The following is a 20,732-nucleotide window of genomic DNA, read 5'->3' as shown; positions in this document are numbered from 1 at the left end:
GAGGACGTCCTCCACCGCTACCAGAGGGTGCCCGATCGAACACGGCAACAGGGACACACCAGGCCCCGCAGGCCCGGACAGGCCCAGCTTGGGCATCTATAGTCCCCACGGCCACGCTGCTGCACGTAGGCCGCCACACACTGTTCCCCTCCTTCCCTGTCCCGCACCACCGCGTCCACTCCAGGGGCATCCACGGGGAGAACAGCCTAGCCCGCACATGCCCAGATGGAGCCCGCAGGGCCTAGATCTGGGCCGAGCAAGCCTGGCCGTCACCACCACGCCGCCCCGCCTCCCGGCGTCACCACGCTGCAACCAGGCACCACCGCTGAGCTCGCCACCTTCGCAGCCAGCCGCCGAGCAGCTCTACCGACGAGGATTGAGACACCGTTCACCGCCTCCTGCTCGCCAGCATCGCCTGGGCAAGAGCCTGCACTGGGTAGAGGAGGAGCCACCGCCGCCGGCACCACCCGGGCTTTGCCAGGTGGCTCCCCCCGACGGTGGTGATGGGGAAGAGGGAGGCGGGAGGTCGGGGAGGGTAGGGTTTGAGCGCCCCTAGAGTCGCGCGAGGGAGCTGATATATCCATGATTTGAGTATTGGATGTATGCTCAGTCAAAGTAAATCAAAATTAGATGAACCCCAAGGTCGTTGATCTAGGTTGTTCAGCTACATTTACCTAATTAATCGCGAGCGTCGCAAGCAAGTGCCGTCCGGCCATGCGGCAAGCAATTGAAACCCATCGTCCTTCAGTGCTCCTGCTTCTATCGACACGCCGAGTATTGAGCGTGAACTATCGCACCATGGTTCGTGGCTACGATCTGGAGCTCCCCGTCCTTGCTCTTCATGATCATTATGTTCCCGTCATAGTATGCTAGCGATCAGCCTGACGCTGCTGGAGAACTCCTTTGCACGTCGATCACCGTGAGGTACGTCTCCCAGCACACGCGTCCGGCTGAGAGTCGACTGGTCCACGTCAAGGAGGCATCGGAGGGATAATTTAATCTAGCGCCGCAGTGGAAGGCTCCGACACCTCGAGGCGACGGGAGCACCAGGTGGAAGGGTCTTCGAAGTCTTCACCATCAACATCCACCCTGCCGCCGCGATCGGCAAGGACATCCTCATGGACCACGCCACCAGACGATCAGAGGCGTCATCGTCTTCGGTTGCGCACATCCTCTTAGCGCGGAACGGCTGCGCCACCATCGCGCTCCTGCTCTAATCCAAAGGGTCGTCGAGGTTTTCGCCATCAACATTCACCCTGCTGACGCCATCGACAATGGCATCCTCCTGGACGCCCCACCATCGGTGATAACGTCCTCCCAAGGTGCTCCTCTTGGGCGACGTCGTCCTCGTGACCTTCATGGCATCAGGAGCAAGGCGGGGCTGCTCAATTGTACGATCTGCTTCCTTGTGACCTTCGTGTCCTTGTCAAGCTCCTCTACTGTGCCTCCGGTTTTTATCGATCGAAATTGCACATCAGACATCACGTAAGAGAGTCGAGGATCCTAACATAAACAAAATTGACATAGGGAAGGAAACCGCACCACCCAAATTAGCGCTATTTTTCCCAACAACTCCGGAAACCAGACGACGTACGGCGTCAGACGCGGACGACGACCTGATCTGGTTTCGGAGATAAAAGAGCATGGTCACCAACCGGCGTATGGAATAGGCGCGTACGTGGGCATCGACGACCGACGGCGTCGGTGGAGGCCCTCTCTCGTGCGAATCAGATTGGGGTCGTGATGGGACCGTTCCGTTTTTTATACGTACGCTAGCTTGATTCTCTATCTCCACCGAGGATACGCACCAGCACGCGTGTTGCTGGGTTTTTTTTTTTTGAGATAATGCTGCATTTCTTTTTTACAAGTACATAGAGCGCTCCTTATTTTTTCACACAACGGGTTCCAGGCATCGACCGCAGGAAACTTTTTGGCATCATACGGGCCTATTATCATAATCACCACAACTCAGAACGTTGGGCCCAAATAAAAACTGGCCCAAGTGTGATACCAGGCAGTCACCTATTGCAATTTAATAGTAAAGATAGTTAGCATTAAAGTTGATAAACAAGGTTTATACATATTCAAACCAGACTGATCATGTATCTACCCCCTAACCCTAAATCGGTCTTATGAAGTCTAGCATGAAGAGAAGTCGTTTTGGGTTTCAAACGTTTAAGCCAAAAGCCCCTTTTCAAATATTTCAAACTTATTCAAATTTGGTTCAAATTTGAAAGACATACAAGTTATAGCACATATAGTGCATACATTTTCACACATACTGCACTAGATAGATGCTAACCCTATAGTTTGAAGCCATTTGGATGAGGTAGAAAAAATTCTTGGATTAGAATCGTGTTGTTCGAACCCCGTAGTTGGATTTTTTTGAACCTTGATCTGTAGTACTAGGCAAAACCCTAGTTTAACCTATTTAATTATAGATTCGTATATCGATTTTTCTACCTTTTTATTATTACTATGGAGCACATGTGTGTTTGCCCGTCTAGCTAGTGAAACTCGGAGGAAGAGGGATCACTCGGAATGTCAGAAGAAGGGAGAGCATTATGGTGTCTCCCCTTTTTCGAGTGACGATGTTGACTATTGTGCAGGGTTTGTCAGTGAGCAGGGAGGTGCGAGCGAGCGAGCGAGCGAGTCGAGCGAGGCCGAGAATGAGAGAGATTTTTTTTTGTGTGTGAGAGGGACAACCGAAGGATCCTGAAGGACCCAGAGACTTCCAATACGCATCCTGATGCGTCTTCTCTTGACAAAGAAGATGGCTGGGAGTTTGCGTACCTATTACACGTGACTTGTGCTCACTGAAGTGTGGGACCTCACGCGTGGGCACCACACGTAAGTGATAGACCTGTTGGTGTAAAAACTCGGTTGATTATTATAGTGCATTAGAACAAAGTTTCCTATGGATTCAAGCGTAGGAAATCCAACTTAACTCATTTAATTACATGACATTATTTTTTCCATGAAGCAAAGTTAACCCATCTATCAATTGGTACATTTTGGAGTGACTAAGAAGGATCCAGGCTTACTTATTCGTTTTCACGTGTTAAACTTGTCTAAATCTTGGTCAAACCTAGGATTTGACCAACAAGATTCAAATGGGCAGAAAAATAAAATAAAAACAGAAAAATGAAAAACTAAATCACATAGTCTTCTTATGTCATATAGTAAGCATTAAAGTTGACAAACAAGGTCTAGACATATTCAAACCAGACAAATCATGTATCTACCCTCTAACCCTTAAACTCTGTCTTATGAAGTCAAGCATGAAGAGAAGTGGTTTTGGGTTTCAAACATGGAAATTTCAAAAACCTCCCAAAAACTTCATTTTAGAGTGACTAAGAAGGATACATGCTTCCCTTTTCATTTTCATGTTTTAAACTTGTTTAAATTATTATCAAACCTAGGATTTGACCAAGATACAAATTGGTGGGCACAAAATTCAAAAAAATCAGAAAAAATGAAAAACCAAATCACATAGTCTTCTTATGTCATATCCTAAGCATTCAAGTTGATAAACAAGGTCTAGACATATTCAAACCAGACAAATCATGTATCTACCCCCTAACCCTTAAACTCTGTCTTATGAAGTCAAGCATGAAGAGAAGTGGTTTTGGGTTTCAAACATGGAAATTTCAAAAACCTCCCAAAAACTTCATTTTAGAGTGACTAAAAAGGATACATGCTTCCCTTTTCATTTTCATGTTTTAAACTTATTTAAATTATCTTGGTCAAACCTAGGATTTGACAAGATTCAAATGGGCACCAAAATTAAAAAAAAACATAAAAAAAACCAAATCAAATAGTTTTCTTATGTCATATAGTAAGCATTAAAGTTGATAAACAAGGTCAAGACATATTCAAACCAGACAAATCATGTATCTATACCCCCTAACCCATAAACTCTGTCTTATGAAGTCAAGCACGTGAAGAGAAGTGGTTTTGGGTTTCAAACATGGAAATTTCAAAAACCTCCCAAAAGCTTCATGTTAGAGTGACTGAGAAGGATCCATGCTTACCTTTGCATTTCATATTTTAAACTTGCTTAAATCATTATCAAACCTAGGATTTGACCAAGATACAAATGGGTGGGCACAAAATTCAAAAAAATCAGAAAAAATGAAAAACCAAATCACATAGTCTTCTTATGTCATATCGTAAGCATTCAAGTTGATAAACAAGGTCTAGATATATCCAAACCAGACAAATCATGTATCTACCCCCTAACCCTAAACTCGGTCGATCTTATGAAGTCTAGCATGAAGAGAAGTCGTTTTGGGTTTCAAACATGGAAATTTCAAGAACATCTCAAAAGCTTCTTATGTCATATAGTACTAAGCATTAAAGTTGAGAAACAAGGTCTAGACATATTCAAACTATGCAAATCATGTATCTACCCCCTACCCCCTAAACTTTGTCTTATGTAGTCAAGCATGAAGAGAGGTGGTTTTGGGTTTCAAACATGGAAATTTCAAAAACCTCCCAAAAGCTTCATTTTAGAGTGACTAATTAATAAGAAGGATGATACAGGCTCCCCTTCTCATTTTCATGTTTTAAACTTGTTTAAATCTTGGTCAAACCTAGGATTTGACCAAGATTCTTCAGAAAAAATCAAAAGAATGAAAAACCAAAGCACATAGCATTCTTATGTCATATAGTAAGCATTCAAGATGATAAACAAGGTCTAGACATATTCAAACCAGAAAAATCATGTATCTATACCCCTAACCCTAATTAAACTCTGTCTTATGAAGTCAAGCATGAAGAGAAGTGGTTTCGGGTTTCAAACATGGACTAAGAAGGATCATTTTAAAAAACCCCAAAAGCTTCATTTTAGAGTGCATAAGAAGGATCCAGGCTTACCCTTTCATTTTGATGTTTTAATATTGTTTAAATCTTGGTCAAACCTAGGATTCGACCAATATTCAAATGAGCATAAAATAAAAAATAAAAAAATAAAAAATGAAAGCACATAATCTTCTTATGTCATATAGTAAGCATTCAAGTTCATAAACAAGGTCTAGACACATTCAAATCAAACAAGTCATGTACCCCCTAACCCTAACTATGTGTCGTATAAATGAAGTCAAGCATGAAAAGAAGTGTGGTTTTAGGTTTCAAACATGGAAATTTGAAAAACCTCCCAAAAGCTTCATTTTAATTAGACGTACTGATTAATTAAGAAGGATCCATGATTAATTACCTTTTCATTGTCATGTTTTAAACTTGTTTAAATCTTGGTCAAACCTAGGATTTGACCAAGATTCAAATGGGCATAAAAATTCAGAAAAAATCGAAAAAAATAAAAAACCAAAGCACATAGCCTCTTCTTATGTCATATAGTAAACATTCAAATATATAAACAAGGTCTAGACATATTCAAACCAGACAAATCATGTATCTATACCCCTAACCCCTAAACTCTATCTTATGAATGAAGTCAAGCATGAAGAGAAATGGTTTTGGGTTTCAAACATGGAAATTTCAAAAACCTCCCAAAAGCTTCATTTTAGAGCGACTAAGAAGGATCGATGCTTACCTTTTCATTTTCATATTTTAAACTTATTTAAATCTTAGTCAAACCTAGGATTTGACCAAGATTCAAATGGGCATAAAAATCCAGACAAAAAATCTAAAGAATGAAAAACCAAAGCACATAGCCTTCTTAATTATGTCATATGGTAAACATTCAAGTTGATAAACAAGGTCTAGACATATTCAAAACAAAAAATCATGTATCTACCCCTAACCCTAAACTCTGTCTTATGAAGTCAAGCATGAAGAAGAGTGGTGTTGGGTTTCAAACATGCATGGAAATTTCAAGAACCTCCCAAAAGCTTCATTTTAGAGTGACTAAGAAGGATCCATGCTTACACATTTTCATTTTAGCGTAACGACACCTGGACCCTTGTTCCTCCGCCACCTCGTGTTAATATCATTGATTCCAAATGGGTGTTCAAAGTGAAGAAGCATTCAGATGGATCCATTGAGCGCTACAAAGGACGACTTGTGGCTAGAGGATTTCGCCAGCGGTTTGGTCTTGACTATGAAGACACCTTCAGCCCGGCCTGTGGTCAAACCTACTACTATTCGCCTTCTTCTGTCGCTTGCAGTTACTCGAGGTTGGTCTCTTCGTCAGCTTGATGTACAGAATGCCTTTCTTCATGGTTTGCTAGAGGAAGAGGTTTATATGCGCCAGCCTCCTGGTTTTGTTGATCCTGATCGGCCCTCTCACATATGTCGCCTCACCAAAGCTCTGATACCATGTAAGACAAAGTATGTTTGGGGGGAACCGGCACAACCCTCTAGGGGTGGCCTATCTCATATATATATGGGGTGTATACAAGATACAATACAACTCTAATACCAATATGGTATGAACACATATACAGCTACGTTACATGTCTAACACTGAGGTCTGCGAGTGTGCCTAGTATAGAAAGAGAAACCTGATGATGAGTTGGTGATAAGTTTACAAGTGGAAGCTCCATTCCCTTGCAGAACTGAATTCAGTTTGGGTGGGCGGTGACCAGTTTAGACTGATTCTTCACATACTTAGCTATGCACGGGGCCGGAGAAGACCAGTACGCCACATCCGGAAGTAGCTAATGTAACCTCCGGGAAGAAATTAGATGCATCCCTGCTCAACAAGGGCACGCTACATTCTCAAGAATAGAAACCACTCGCCATGACGGGAGTGACCAATCCAGGCATCATCTCGATCCATACGGCAGGGTTGGAATGCAGAGTGAATAAAAATCAGTGTGATGCTAGCTGGCTCTCCTTGGTAGCTAATTACTAACCGTAGATCGAACTCCATGGTTATTACACGCATAGCACTCACGGCGCCTTGCCTATATAAACAGGCTTGCACGTCCGCCTAAACGATATCACCAGTTCCTCACCACCCCTGCAAAGCCAAGAAACAAGAGCACATGGCTACCATGGCCGAGCGCCTCGCCCTCGCCTTCCTGCTTGCGGCCGCCGCCGCTCTGGCGGCATCGGCGGTGGACACCAAGCTGACCCTGCAGAACCTGTGCCCGTTCCCCGTGCGCCCGCTGGTCACCCCCAACGGGAACTTCTCCTCCATCTCCGACAACACCATCGAGCTCGACCCCAACGGGGGGCTGGTCTCCTTCCCCTTCCCGGACACCTTCTGGGCTGGCAGCGTGGTGGCGCGCACCTTCTGCAGGACGCCGACCAGCTGCGACACGGGCTCGTCGCCGCCGAGGACGGTGGTGCAGCTGGCCGTGCACTCCACCGAGGACCTCGCGACGTACAGCGTGAGCCTCGAGGACGGCTTCAACCTGGCGACGGTGGTCACCCCGCTGTTCAGCGACGGCGGGCAGTGCCCGGCGCTGGGCTGCCCGCTGAACCTCACCAACGGGTGCCCCGTGGATCAGGTCAAAATCGACGACTGCCGCATCATCGTGGCGTGCAAGGGGGACCCCGGGTACTTCAAGCGGCGGTGCCCGCTGACGCGGGTGAACGGTACCGACCGTGAGCCACTGCCACAGAGCTGCATCGCGCCCCGCGAGCTCAAGGTCGTCTTCTGCCAGACGGAGCTCGCCCATCTGACCATGGTCGGTGCCGCCTCCGCCCAGACGGAGCTCGCCCATCTGACCATGGTCGGTGCCGCCTCCGCGCAGACAGAGCACATGTAATTTCATGATAAATAAGCAGCTGGTCAGCATTCAACTTACTGTAGGGAGAAACAGATTGATGCGCCAATCGGTTTCTATCATACTGTAAATCTTCGAAAATGAGCTTATTACATCGTAACTGGCCTCTCGATATAGAGCCCACGCACAAATTAAATGATGATAGCGAAGACCCATTCTTTGCAAATATAAAATTGAGAATTCCTTAAGCAAATGAATGTGAAGATAATAAGGAGGAACAACACACGCGCGCTGGATTACCAAGAAAGTTAACAATTCGAACCAAGATATCATCAGCCATGCAACGTCAACACTTATCAATAAGTTTCCGACCATTGGTAATTAAGCCTCTTTTCTGAAACTGTATGTCGTACTGGTGTGCAGCTTGTTCACAAGTGAAGAGAAGCAATGGGACTGGGATCGATGTTCATCATGTTGACAGATGTGCTTGTTGTTCATTAGATTTTGGTTGGCATGTATGGATGCCTGAAAGGCTGAACATGGTATAGTGACGAATATTTCTAGTGAGCACCCACAATTAATGATGAATAGATTGGAAGATGACAGAATGCTTTTGGAAGATGACACAATTATTTGCAGCGATGACTGTTGTAGCTAAGTTGCCTTCAGCTGCTTGCGTACGTCATCCCTTTTCCAATTCATTTTGTATGGCATTTATCATCATCCGGCTCGAGCAAGAAAGAGAAGTGTAGAGCTGCCTGCTAAGAGAAGAAAAAGGGCCTGGCCTCTAGTGCTCACGTTCCTCCGGCCTTCTACTAGCGATCTTCCACAATCCTCTATTCATGCAACACTGGAATTTAGGTTCAAGTGCCTCTGTCACCTGAAAAGCTCCGCGTTGCGTCTGCGTCCAGTTGAACTTGAAACTTGTCAAGTTCTGAAGCAGTAACAACGGCCGCTCTCATTCACGGGCAGCACGAAGGAGACAGCTAAATCTCAATACTTACGAACATGAAATTAATGGCACAAAGCAATCAAATCACGCATTCAATTACTGTTTTTATTTTCATAGATCTGTCGATCTATCTAACACCGGTCACACGGCAAGATCCACAGGTATCCTGCTTGCTACACGTACAACAAGAAAAAGATCACCATGGCCACGACGGTTAGGTGCTCGGCGTCGGCGTTCACCTTGCGCAGAGGCGACTCCTCCTTATCCGCGGCCACGGACGCGGCGGCGCAGTCGGTGGAGGCCCTCACGGCAGCGATCATGTTGTCCTCGTATGCCTGCTTCTGCATCGTGGCCAGTGCTTGGATGGCTCTATGCATCGCGTTGAGCCCCTCGGTGTACCGCTCACGGCACGTGGCCAGCGCAGCCTGCTGGCCGACCGTCCAGCCGCCGTGCCGTTGTAGGTCCTTGATCGTGGCCACCGCCGCCGTGTAGTTGACCAGCGTCAGGTTCGTGGCGATCACGGCCAGCCCGTGCGTGTCGGCGGTGGCGCTCCCCGGCGCCGCCTGGAGCGTGGTCACGCAGACGGCCTCCAGTTCCTTGCGGAGCGATATGTTTTCCACCTTCGCGCACGTCTCCTTCACGATGGAGGCGAGCGCCACGTGGGAGACGACAAGGAGCACTAGGAGGATGGGGATGAGAAGCCTCGCTGCCATTTTGGGTGTCTCGTTTGGGGAGAATGGAGAGGAGGCAAATCTTGAGGCTTTTGGTGGGTTTATGTAGTAAGATTCCATGGGCAAATCTTGAGGCTTTAATTTGGTGGGTCTATGTAGTAAGATGATGCAAATCTTGAGGCATAAATGGGAGATCAAATTTTGTGATACGCTGCTAAAATGGAATTTCTTTATGAAGTGACAATGGGAGATCAAATTTGTTGTGATAGCTGTATTTTCGCCATAAATAAATTTTCTTAATGAAGATGAACGAGTCTTGGTCATACTTTATTATGCTAGCAATAAACAAAAGAAGTGTCTTGCGGCATATTTTTTTCTATTATATTATTCGCCATAAATGTACAGCTTCCAATGCTGGAATTAAGACACATAAACGTTACCTCCTTCGTGAAATATAAACATTTATGGAAAGCTAAAAATACTTATATTTTAGAAGGGACTTAATACTGTTCAATGTTTAAATTAACAGTGCAGAGCAGATCATGGACTTTGGACCGCTTGCCCATCCAAGATGGCCTCGCCGGCCTATGAGCCAGCTGTGCTAAATTGCCAACCACAGGAATCATACACGTTATCTTTGGATCTTCTTAATGAATGGACGGCTAATGGCAAGACAACATGACAAAAGGCAAAAGTAAATATATGCCTTTATCATGAAATAATTTTGAAATAATTGGCCATAAATGTATTACTATCCAATGTATGAGTTTGAAATGTAAAAGTGCATCGAATATATGATGTATTTTAAGGCACCTAGATATTATTTTAGAACATCGAACACTTATTGTCATAGCAGATGATGTAAATAGAGCACACTTCCATCGCAGATGATGTAAAATAGGGTACCACACACGTATCAACATATCAACTTTAAGTTTGCAAGATCACAGCGAACATATCTACACGATTAAAATTTATTTATGCATATGCATAATTTGGACATGTTGAGATGGAGCTTATTAAACCAAGCATTTCCACATATTGTTTTTGTATTTCTCATAATGCTGACAATCTTCACGGGGAATTCAATTTCACTATTGGATGCAAATCTATTGGATGCAATCTTATTTCTATCAATTCTTTAAATAACTATACTAAAAACTAATAAAACTTTCTTTTTTTGAAAGGAATACGGTAGGGAAGCCCCTACAGTGGTTTTTTTGTGTGAAATAATAAGAACCCAAATCTGCGTCCGTGGAGACTTGAACCTGGGTGGCTGGGTTGTACATCCACTTCCCTAACCAAGTGAGCTAAACTTTTTTGCCGACCTACAGTTCTCCTTAAACTTCTGTGCTTGGTCAGCATGGCTGGCTGCTCTCCTAACAACCAACCCTACGACAAAGGAGGGCGAAGAGGGTCTACGCGAGCTAGCCTTTGGATGTTGACGACTAATGGGCACCAAAATGGGGCTGCGCCATTGGTTATTGACCACTGGACTGACGCAGGCGATGATGCCGAGCGGTGGCACACGATGGTGTTTTGCGCGGGGAGGCTACAGATCGAGAGGAAGATGGAGAGGGGTACATGGGACTAGAAACTTGCCACATTTGCAATGGAGCGGTTTGTGTGGCTAGAGATGACCGGACGGCGTTGGAAGGACTTCGAATATGTGAGGTTGATTTGCTCGATCGTGAGCTTCCCAACAAGCTTGTGTCGGCGGAGAGGTGGCGGAGCTTCGCTGATGCTCGAAGGATCTCGGGCAGCCTGGCATAGCGGCACGAAACGATGTGGTAACTTTGGTTTCACGTGCACGGCAGAAGAATGGGGGAGAGGGTATTGAGTGTGGTGACTAGGGTTACGTGCCGCATCATCTTTTTTGTGGCAGAAGAATGGGGGAGAAGGTATTGGCCTTCCGGGAAACATCGGAGCGCTGCTTCGGCACCCTCTTCGACCTTGTTGTTGTCTTTTTCGATAAAGGGAATATATTAATATCGAAGGATACCAATTACACCCAGCCTCTACAACAACGCAATGCCCTAAAACATTACGGATGCACATAGCCAAAAAAGAGAAAAAGAAAACTAAGAAATAAATGTCCCGCTACAGTATCACAGCCCTAGCAACAGTAATACAACCACCACCAAGACAACACCTGAAAATCAGACTCTTCAAAACCAACTCCTCCAAGAAGGGAACAGTGCACCAGCGCCGCCGTCGCCCGATCAAAGATCTTAGGTTTTCACCCTGAAGATAGTCTTCGCTCTCAAAACAATCCCTTCAACAAAGGCATTGCCAGGCACAACCAGTTAAGGCCAGACCTTGGATTTTCACCCTGAAAGGTAAGACTCCGAACTTCACATGTGCTGCCGCCTCCACTTCCATACCACTGCTGCGAAGTCCGAAACACCAAGCAAGCCCATCAACAGCGCAAAGACTTGAACCTCCATTAGCTAGTTCTCCAATCCGGCCTTCATGATATTCTCTTCTTCTGACTTCACCATGCACTAGTAGGAAAACCCTTATAGGCGGAGCTTAGTTCTATAGCGCACCATTAAAAATGCGCCACATAAATTTATTTTGTGGCGCACCAGGCAAGGTGCGCCACAGAAATAGCTTAATTTTGTGGCGCACCAGGGAACCGTGCGCCACAAAAACTTGGTGGACCCTACAACCTGTCACCCCCAATCATTGGTTTTACTATTTCTATGGCGCACTTACCCGAGTGCGCCACAGAAATTCCTTATTCTCTGGCGCACTCCCACTGTGCGCCACAAAAATAAGCTATTCTGTGGCGCGGTTGCACAGTGCGGCACAGAAATAAGGTATTCTGTGGCACACTGTGCTCGGTGCGCCACAGAATTAGCGAACCAGATATACAAAAGTGAGCCAACCTCCCACCTACCACACTACACAAGCCATTCTTCTTCCTCCATCTAGCTCGTCCCCCCTTCTCTCTCATACCATTTTGGCTCTACTTTTCACTTGTTTGGGTATTTATTGCACTTACTTTGGTTGATACATAATTGGAGTTGAGGAGAAGGCTCTCCATACTCTCTCCTCCTCTCGAACTCATCGATCGCGGTCTCGTCTCGGTATCGAATCTACAAGGTGAGTAGTTGGAGGAGACATACATATGCTTGGAGGAGACATGCATATGCTTGTAGATCTTGTGTGGCCGTCGTGTGTATGGATGCTTGTTGCAGGTGAAGCGCTTGTGTGTGTGCCGGTGTGGTGCATGGATGTTTGCCGAAATGTTGATTCATTTCCGTTTCGGCTAATTTTGCACTACCCATATGTCCTACCTTGAGGAGAGGTCATGCCGAATTTTTCCGCTCCATGTAATACCTTGAGGAGAGGTACGGCCCATGCATGTGTGTGCATTTGTTGCGGTTCTAATTTCCTGTTCTATGTATACCATTTGCAGGCAAGCATGGTCCTCTCGATGAGTTCCGCTCGAATCTCTAGATACAAGATAGACGCGAAGGAGGACATGATTCGGAACAATAGGCGCCAGATAAGATACAAGATAGACCCATTTGCGACCTCAACCACTAGGCTAAGCCCACGTCGTCACTATGGATTCAGAGTTTTAGGCTCTCTGTCACAACAACACTTGGCGCCTCGTCCCGCCACCTCCTCATCATCATATAGTTGGCTGCAAATGGGTCTTCAAGCTCAAGCAGAAACCCGATGGTTCCATTGATTGGTACAAGGCACGCTATATTGTCCGCGAGATCTTCCTACGCCCCCCCCCCCCTCCCCAGCCTCGTCTGCGCCGCCTTCGCTTGCTACGCTTTCCGCCGCGTCCGCTCATCCCCGGCCTTCCGCCGCAGTTTCCGCGCGCCGCCTCTCCTCGCATTTTTCCTCGAGCCCAACTTTGAAGTGGCCCCGGACTTTTCATGCCCATGGCGCAGCTGCGACCCTGACCTTGTCGCCACCGATTTCTTTAACATCCGCCACGCCGACGCCAACGCCAACGCCAAAACTACCGCAGTCAGGGAGATCGAATCCCCGACTCCTAGCTGTGACGGCTACTTCCCGACTCCGATCCAAACCAATCTTGGTGCCGATGAACACCGTGCGCACACTGACGTGATCGTCCGCCAGTGCGTGCGTGAACAAGGCGGGGATAGCAGGATCTCGGAGAGCCAGGCATCAACCCAGAGAGCTAGCGGCACCAGCTGCAGTCAGTGATGTCCGGCCAGAGCAGAGCGGCGACGAGGCACCACAAGGCGCGTCACTGTGGGAGTGCAGACGATGAAGGAGCTTGAGGTTCTGCGTGTATAGGCACCGGATCCCCAGGCCGCCCACCTCTTTGGACCGACACGCCTTCGTTCAGTTTGGGTGGGCGGTGACCATTTTTGTCCCCAGCACCGCGAAACGTGCTACTGGTTCTTGTTTGTTCCTAAAATTGATAGAAATGCATGGTCACTAAGTATTCTTCATTGAGCAAGAACCCAGCGCGCGGGCAAGCAAAATCACTAAGAGCATGTCTAACAGATCCCTTAAAAGGGTCAAATCCGTATAATAACCCCTGAATACGGGTATCGGCTCTGCCCGGCCATCTAGCACGCCCCGTAAAAATGGTCCCCGCTCCGATTTTTGCTGGTTTCGATTACGGGGCGGGTCTTCACTCCCTACTTGTGCGGGGTGAGAGCGGGGATGCGCGAAGGGTTTCGCTGAAGCCAACCGCCGCCGCCGCCGCCCGATCTCCTCCGCCCCGCCCTTCCCGGCCGGATCCCGCTGCCATGGGTCGTCTGTAAGGCCGCCTACCGCCGGCGGTGCACCTCCTTCGGCCGCGGTGGTTGATGTCCCCGTCGGAGGTCCGCCGAACGCCGGCGACGTGTCGGCCATGATCTACGCCACCATCCCGTTGAAGAGGAAGAGGATTCCGAAGCAATTCTTCGAAGCACCTTCGCAGGCCGCAGCTTCGTCGGCTGCAGCTTCGCCGGCGTGAAGCTGGTGGTGGAAGTGCTCAAGGTGAGTCTCCGGCGAGTGGTGGCGCCACTGGCGATGGACTAGTTGATGGTTGATCACATTTGGGAACTTCCGTGGCTTGAACATTGCCTATGATCGTGTTGTGATGTTAAAAACTATGAATTATGCATCACATATTTTGGCTGTGATATGTTTAATCTGAAATTGTTGTGCAAATTATTGTCTAAAACCCGAGTTTTCGGCCGGTGAAAACTGAATACAGGGCCTGTACTCGCGTTTTAAGGGGCGAAAATATACGGGCCTGTTAGAGCATGTCTAACAGGCCCCGTATTTTTTCGCCCCGTAAAACGCGAGTAGAGGGCCCCGTATCCGGTTTTCACCGGCCGAAAACTCGAGCGAGCAGAACCCGTATCCCCACCCCGTAAAACAGAATATTCTGTTTTACGGGGTGGGGATACGGGTTCTGCTAGCTCCTCCGAGTTTCCTGCCCCTCAAAACAGGGTTTTAGACAGCAATTTGCACAACAATTTCACATCAAACATAGCACATCCAAAATATGTGATGCATAATTCATAGTTTTAACATCACAACGCGATCATAGGCAATGTTCAAGCCACGGAAGTTCCCAAATGTGATCAACCATCAATGGATCCTCAATGCGTTGCCAATAGCGCTTGCCGCCTTGGTCCACTCCGGTGCACGCATCCATCCCCACCTTGCTCCAAGCACGGACCAAGATGGCGTCTTCGATCTCGCTGTAGTTCGCCGTGCGTGGCTTCGGCGTCGACGAAGAACCGGCGGCAGCCGGATCAACCTCAACCACCTCCTCCTCGTCACCCTCATCCTCCTCCTCGTCATCAAAGTCTTCAACGTTGCACTCCCCATCGAATGCACCGATACCGGCGTCCAAATTCACCGTGGATTCGTTGAGCATGTCCAAGTAGGATGTTGTGGACTCAACATCGAACACCTTGTCTACATCGACGGTGGGTGGAGGCGGCGCGGGCGGCGCAACAGCCGGAACGGACGGAGGAGGGGTCGTGACCTTGGAGGGCGGTGGAGGCGCGAGGCCGATGCGGCTGATTGCCTTTGTCCGCACCTTGGCCGGCGCGGCGCCCCTCGGCCCGGCCGCCTTGGTCTTCACCCGGCCCGCCTTCTTGGCAGCCGGCGGCGCTTCACCCGCTGAATCGGCGGCCGCCGCAGGTGCATCAAAAAATTGCTTCGGGATCCTCTTCCTCTTCGACGGGATGGTGGAGGCGATCATGGCCGATACGACGCCGGCGGTCGGCGGACCTCCGACGGGGACATCAACCACCGCGCCCGAAGGAGGTGTACCGCCGGTGGTAGGCGGCTCTTGCGGACGGTCCATGGCGGCCGGATCCGGCCGGGAAGGGCGCGGGGGAGGAGATCGGGCGGCGGCGGCGGCGGTTGGCTTCAGCGAAATGCTTCGCGCGTAGTGGAGTGGGCGATACTGGTTTCGCCCACTATCCCCGCTCCCACCCCGCACAAGTAGGGGGCGACGACCCACCCCGTACTCGAAAACAGCAAAAAACGATGCGGGCACCGTTTTTACGGGGCGTGCTAGATGGCCGGGTAGAGCCGAAACCCCCAAATCGGCGGTTATTATACGGGTTTGCCCCTTTTACGGGGTCTGTTAGACCTGCTCTTAGACATGCTCTAATATCAGATATATCGTCTGAACCACTCCATGTGAAAGAAGCTATGCACCAGCTGGAGAACACATCCGGAAGTAGCGAATGTAACCTCCGGGAGGAAATTAGATGCATCTCTGCTCAACAAGGGCACGCTACAGTCTCAAGAATAGAAACCACTCGTCATGACGGGACCAATCCAGGCATCCATTGATCCATACGGGCTGGAATGCAGAGTGAATAAAAATCAGTGTGATCCTCTCCTTCGTAGCTAAGTAACCAAAGAACTCGTGCAGATCTAGCATCGTGCACATCGTCTTCATGATCCTGCTGTCTCTCATCTTCATGATCACGGCAGTGCGGTCCTCTTGGAGTTGGTGCTCTTCCTTTGTGCTCGTTGTTAGATGTATATATATGTATATTGTAGTTTCCCCATATGTTAGGGGGCTTTCTGCATATGTGCACCTGTACATGTACTATATATTGTGGTCTTTGGCCCCCTGGTAATACAACAAACATATTATCATGGACTGTGCTACGTAGCGGCGCCGCACATATCTCGTTCCGTGCGGCGCCAGCCTGGCAACATTTCGTCCGACGTCCGTTGCGCTGCCCTCTTCAGAAGAGCTGGTCCAGCCCACGGGTGGCCCTACACAAAAAGCCGATGCAAAAGCAACCTGCTGCACGACGGTGCTACTTTTCTACACAACACATATTACAATACTCCTCTAGCACTATTTATCTACCTTAATTTTTCTGTTACACAACACTTACGAAGTCATCTCTTGACAAAAAAACCAATTTAATTGTCAATCAATCGACTTGGAAAGTCAAAGTTGCAAAAAGGACACATTGCCTAGCTGCCAAATTTCTGATGGCTAGGTGCCCAAATTCATTATTCTTAGGTACCAAATTCTTTGCGAATAGCTTCCAAAATCAAATTTCTGATGGCTAGCTGCCCAAATTCATTATTCCTAGCTACCAAATTCTTTGCGAATAGCTTCCAAAATCTTACTGCCTAGCTGCCAAATTTTCTTTGCACTTAGCGATCAAATTCTTTGGGAATAGCTTCCAAAATCTTACTGCCTAGCTGCCAAATTTCTTTGCACTTAGCGACCAAATTCTTTGGGAATAGCTTCCAAATTCGTTGTCCCTAGCTCCCAAAAATTCACTGCTCTTAGTTGCACAATTCCTTGTGCTTAGCTGCCAAATTTCTACCGCCGAGCTACCAAATTCCAAAAGCTAGCTGCCAAAATCCCTCTCGCCTAGATGGCAATATAATTGTGCTTGCTAATTGTGATTTGTTCCAAACAAAAATTCAAGAACTGGAGTCATGCAATTGGGAAGAAGTCACTGGATAGTTCACATGCAAAAGCGACATAAGTAACTTAACGGAAATCAAGACACAAAGAGAGAAAAAAAGCCGATTGATTGAGCTGTAGAGGGAAAAGATGTGCCGGTTGCCGGACTTGTCATCCCGTGCTTGCCCTCCGTCTGCCTATCGCCGGCGAGCTCCCCCCACGCACTTTCCAGAGGATGCCATGCTTGCCGGGTACTAACCTCCCTGCCTGGCCAACGAGCGCCTCCAACTCGCCCGCATGCCTCAGGTGCTCACCTACATCTTGCTCCCTGCCGCGAGATCGTCAGAGACAGCGTCCCTGCCGCTCGCCTGTGGCTTTCTCGTCGGGGGAGGCCACCCCTGATGCGCATTTGTCCACGCCTTGAGGACGGCGACCTAGCGAGGTGTCTGTCCGCCACGCCAGCGGCGGCTTGAGGACGGCGACATGGATGAGCCGTTGGTGCGCTACACCTCCTCCTCATCCTCCCTCGCCGGCGGCGGCCTGGTGGAGCCGTCGCAGGTCACGCCTCTCCTTGGTGGAGCCGTCGCAGCGTCACGCCTCTCCTCCTCCCTCGCCGTCGGCGGCTTGGTGGAGCCGTCACTGCGTCACGCCCCCTCCTCCTTGCTCATCGGCGACGGCTCAAGGACGGCAAACGAGCAGACCCATCCTGGTGGAGCTGTCGCTGCGTCACGCCTCCTCCTCCTTGCTCATCGGCGACGGCTCCTCGATGTCACCGCTTGCGGCGGCGCAGCTTCCCAGGGTAAGAGAGAGAGATGAGGATTGTGTGGTGAAGAGCAGCTCACGGGATAAACATGAGGTGAAGTACTAGAGTGGGTGGTGGTGGGGTTACACGATATGCGGTTTCCTATAGGGCGCGATGACGTTTTGCTAATCGTGATGTACCGCTGCACGCGAAGTCAAAAGTGCGGCGCCTCTATATAGAATTTCCCTATTATCATAACATGGTATCAGAGCTAAAATCGATTCTGGTTCCCGGCCGAAGTTGCTTGTTCCCGGCCGAAGTTACTTCTTGATCTCCTCTTCTCCGACGCCCTCGATTTCCTGCTCGTTTCCTCTGCTCTCCGTCTCGATCAGAATCCGCGCGTGAGGCCGCTGCTCTGCCCCGCCGAATCCGCGCGTGAGGCCGTGCTCTGCCCCGCCGAATCCGCGCGTGAGGCCGCTGCTCTGCCCCGCCGCCGATCCCGCGTGAGGCCGCTGCTCTGCCATCGCGACGCCCTCGATCTTCATCGCGACGCGCCCTCGATCTCCATCGCCCTGCTCGATTCCATCGCCAGGACGCCAGACGCCAGACGCCAGACGCCCGCTCCCGATCCGGATCGCGCCAGGCCTCGTCCTTGGCCTGCTCTCCGTCGCCCGTCGCCCGTCCCGCGCGTGGCTTGGCCCGATCGATCCTGCTGCGTGTCGCCGTCCCCCGTCCCTGTTCTCCGGCCGCACGATCAATCTCCCTGCTGGCTCCCGATCAATCTCCCTGCGTGGCTCAATCTACTTCCTGCAGTAGCTCCGCCCGATCAATCTCCCTGCGTGGCTCCGATCGGCTCGCGCGTGGCCGTGCTGAGATTGATCTCCTTCCCTCAGTTGACTTCCGTCTGAGTAAAAAAAAAAAAAAAAAAAAAAAAGCAAAAAAAAAGCAAAAAAAAAATACTGTCGTCGGCTGTTGTTATCCGATGTCTTCTTCCGCTGATCCCGCCTTATCTTTGGGCCTCCCTTCGGTACTTGGTCTTTGTCCGCTGCCTCCGTGTATGACGGCTCATTCTTTGTCGCCGTCTGCGGTCTCTTCACGCGGCTCTCTCTGCGCTTCACCGACTCCGTCTACGTCGGCTCGCCGCTCTACACCGACTTTCGCGGCTTCTTCCCGCGGCTCTTGCCGCGCTTCGCCGATTTTGTCTCCCTCGACCTGCCGCTCTACATCGACTTTTGTGGCCTCTTCATGCGGCTCTGCCCGCGCTTCGCCGACTTCGACTACGTCGGCCCGCCGCTCTACATCGACTTTTGCGGCCTCTTCCCGCGGTTATGGCCGCGCTTCGTCGACTCCATCTACGTCGGCTTGCCGCTCTACATCGACTTTCGCGGCCTCTTCACGTGGTTATGGCCGCGCTTTGCCGACTCTGTCTTCATCGGCGTGTTGCTCTCCGTCACCCCCTTTGGTGGCCTCTGTGCGTGTGAGTGATAGCTCCTCGTCGGCACCTGATTGTACGTCGACCTCTCCAGTCGCGCCCCTCTCTGCGCATGAGATAGCGCAGGTTCACCGCCTGCTTGATGCTTGGGATTCCAGTTTACGTCAGCAGCGTCGCGGTCCGAGTCTCCGCCCTCGTCCTCATTGCACCTACTGTGGCAAGGTTGGCCACTCTTCCTCCACCTGTTGGACGCGGGATCCCAGTTTACGTCAGCAGTTCCAGGATCGTCAGCAGGCTGGCTCTTCAGGATCTTCTGCAGTTGCACTCTCTGATCAGGACATTCTCAGGGGTCTTCGTGGTCTGCTCGCTACTCCAGACTCTTCCTCGCCGGGCGCTGCTGGTTTCGTGGATCGGCCCTTCGGCACCGCGCGACCACCACTTTCTACACGATCAGTACGTCCCCGTGGTATCTGGATTCTGGAGCTTCCTTTCATATGACCTCTGAGTCCTCTATTCTGTCTGCTTTTCGGTCTCTTATTTCTCCTGTCCGTGTTGTCACGGCTGATGGTACCTCTATTCCTGTTTCTAGTACAGGCACCCTTTCTACTCCCTCTTTTTCTGTCCCTGATGTTTCTCATGTTCCTCTCCTTCAGCTGAACCTTTTCTCTGCTAGCCAGCTCACCGATTCTGGTTGTCGCGTCATTCTTGACGCCGAGTCTTGTGCGGTTCAGGATCGTCGCACACATGCCCTGGTTGGAGCTGGCCCTCGTAGCCGTCAGTCTCCGGGGCTTTGGGAGTTAGACTGGCTTCGTGTTCCTTCCGCTGCCACTTTATCTGCCAGTTCTCCTCCGGTTGTTGCCTCTGTCACCGGCTCTTTTCAGCAGTGGCATCATCGTCTTGGTCACCTTTGTGACTCTCGCCTGTCGTCCTTGGTTCATCGTGGCCTTCTGGGGTCTGTTTCTGGAGATGGGTCGTTACACTGTCAGGGTTGTAGGTTAGGCAAACAGATTCAGCTTCCCTATCCTACTAGTGTGTCTGTCACTCAGCGACCGTTCGATTTAGTCCATTCAGATGTTTGGGGTCCGGCTCCCTTCGCTTCGAAAGGGGGCCATCGATACTATATCTTATTCATTGATGATTTTTCACGGTACACCTGGGTGTTTTTCATGCACTCTCGCAGTGAGGTGCTCTCTATTTATCAGCGTTTTGCGGCCATGGTCCGCACTCAGTATTCCTCACCCATTCGCGTGTTCCGTGCTGATTCTGCTGGTGAGTATATCTCTCAGCACCTTCGTGGTGTCCTTGCTGAGGAGGGCACCCTCGCTCAGTTTTCTTGTCCCGGCGCGCATGCTCAAAATGGCGTCGCCGAGCGTAAGCATCGTCATCTTCTTGAGACCACCCGTGCTA

The 20,732-nt window shown here is 49.5% G+C and overlaps 2 protein-coding genes across 2 annotated transcripts; one reads left to right on the top strand and one right to left on the bottom strand.

The window, feature by feature from the left end:
- The first annotated feature begins 6,826 nt into the window (after positions 1–6,826).
- On the top strand, positions 6,827–8,279 carry LOC127326009 (osmotin-like protein). Its single transcript, XM_051352847.2, has one exon. It carries the CDS (start codon positions 6,951–6,953, stop codon positions 7,677–7,679), a length of 729 nt encoding a protein of 242 aa, XP_051208807.1. The 5' UTR covers positions 6,827–6,950; the 3' UTR covers positions 7,680–8,279.
- A 372-nt stretch (positions 8,280–8,651) lies between these two features.
- Positions 8,652–9,325, bottom strand: LOC127326011 (uncharacterized). The gene has a single exon (XM_051352850.2). The coding sequence runs from the start codon at positions 9,300–9,302 to the stop codon at positions 8,763–8,765; it is 540 nt and encodes a 179-aa protein (XP_051208810.1). The 5' UTR covers positions 9,303–9,325; the 3' UTR covers positions 8,652–8,762.
- Positions 9,326–20,732: the final 11,407 nt, after the last annotated feature.

The sequence above is a fragment of the Lolium perenne genome, chromosome 1 (assembly GCF_019359855.2).
Source record: "Lolium perenne isolate Kyuss_39 chromosome 1, Kyuss_2.0, whole genome shotgun sequence".
Taxonomy (NCBI): domain Eukaryota; kingdom Viridiplantae; phylum Streptophyta; class Magnoliopsida; order Poales; family Poaceae; genus Lolium; species Lolium perenne.
The sequence above is the reverse complement of the archived record's forward strand: the minus strand, read 5'-3'. Positions and strand labels throughout refer to the sequence as shown.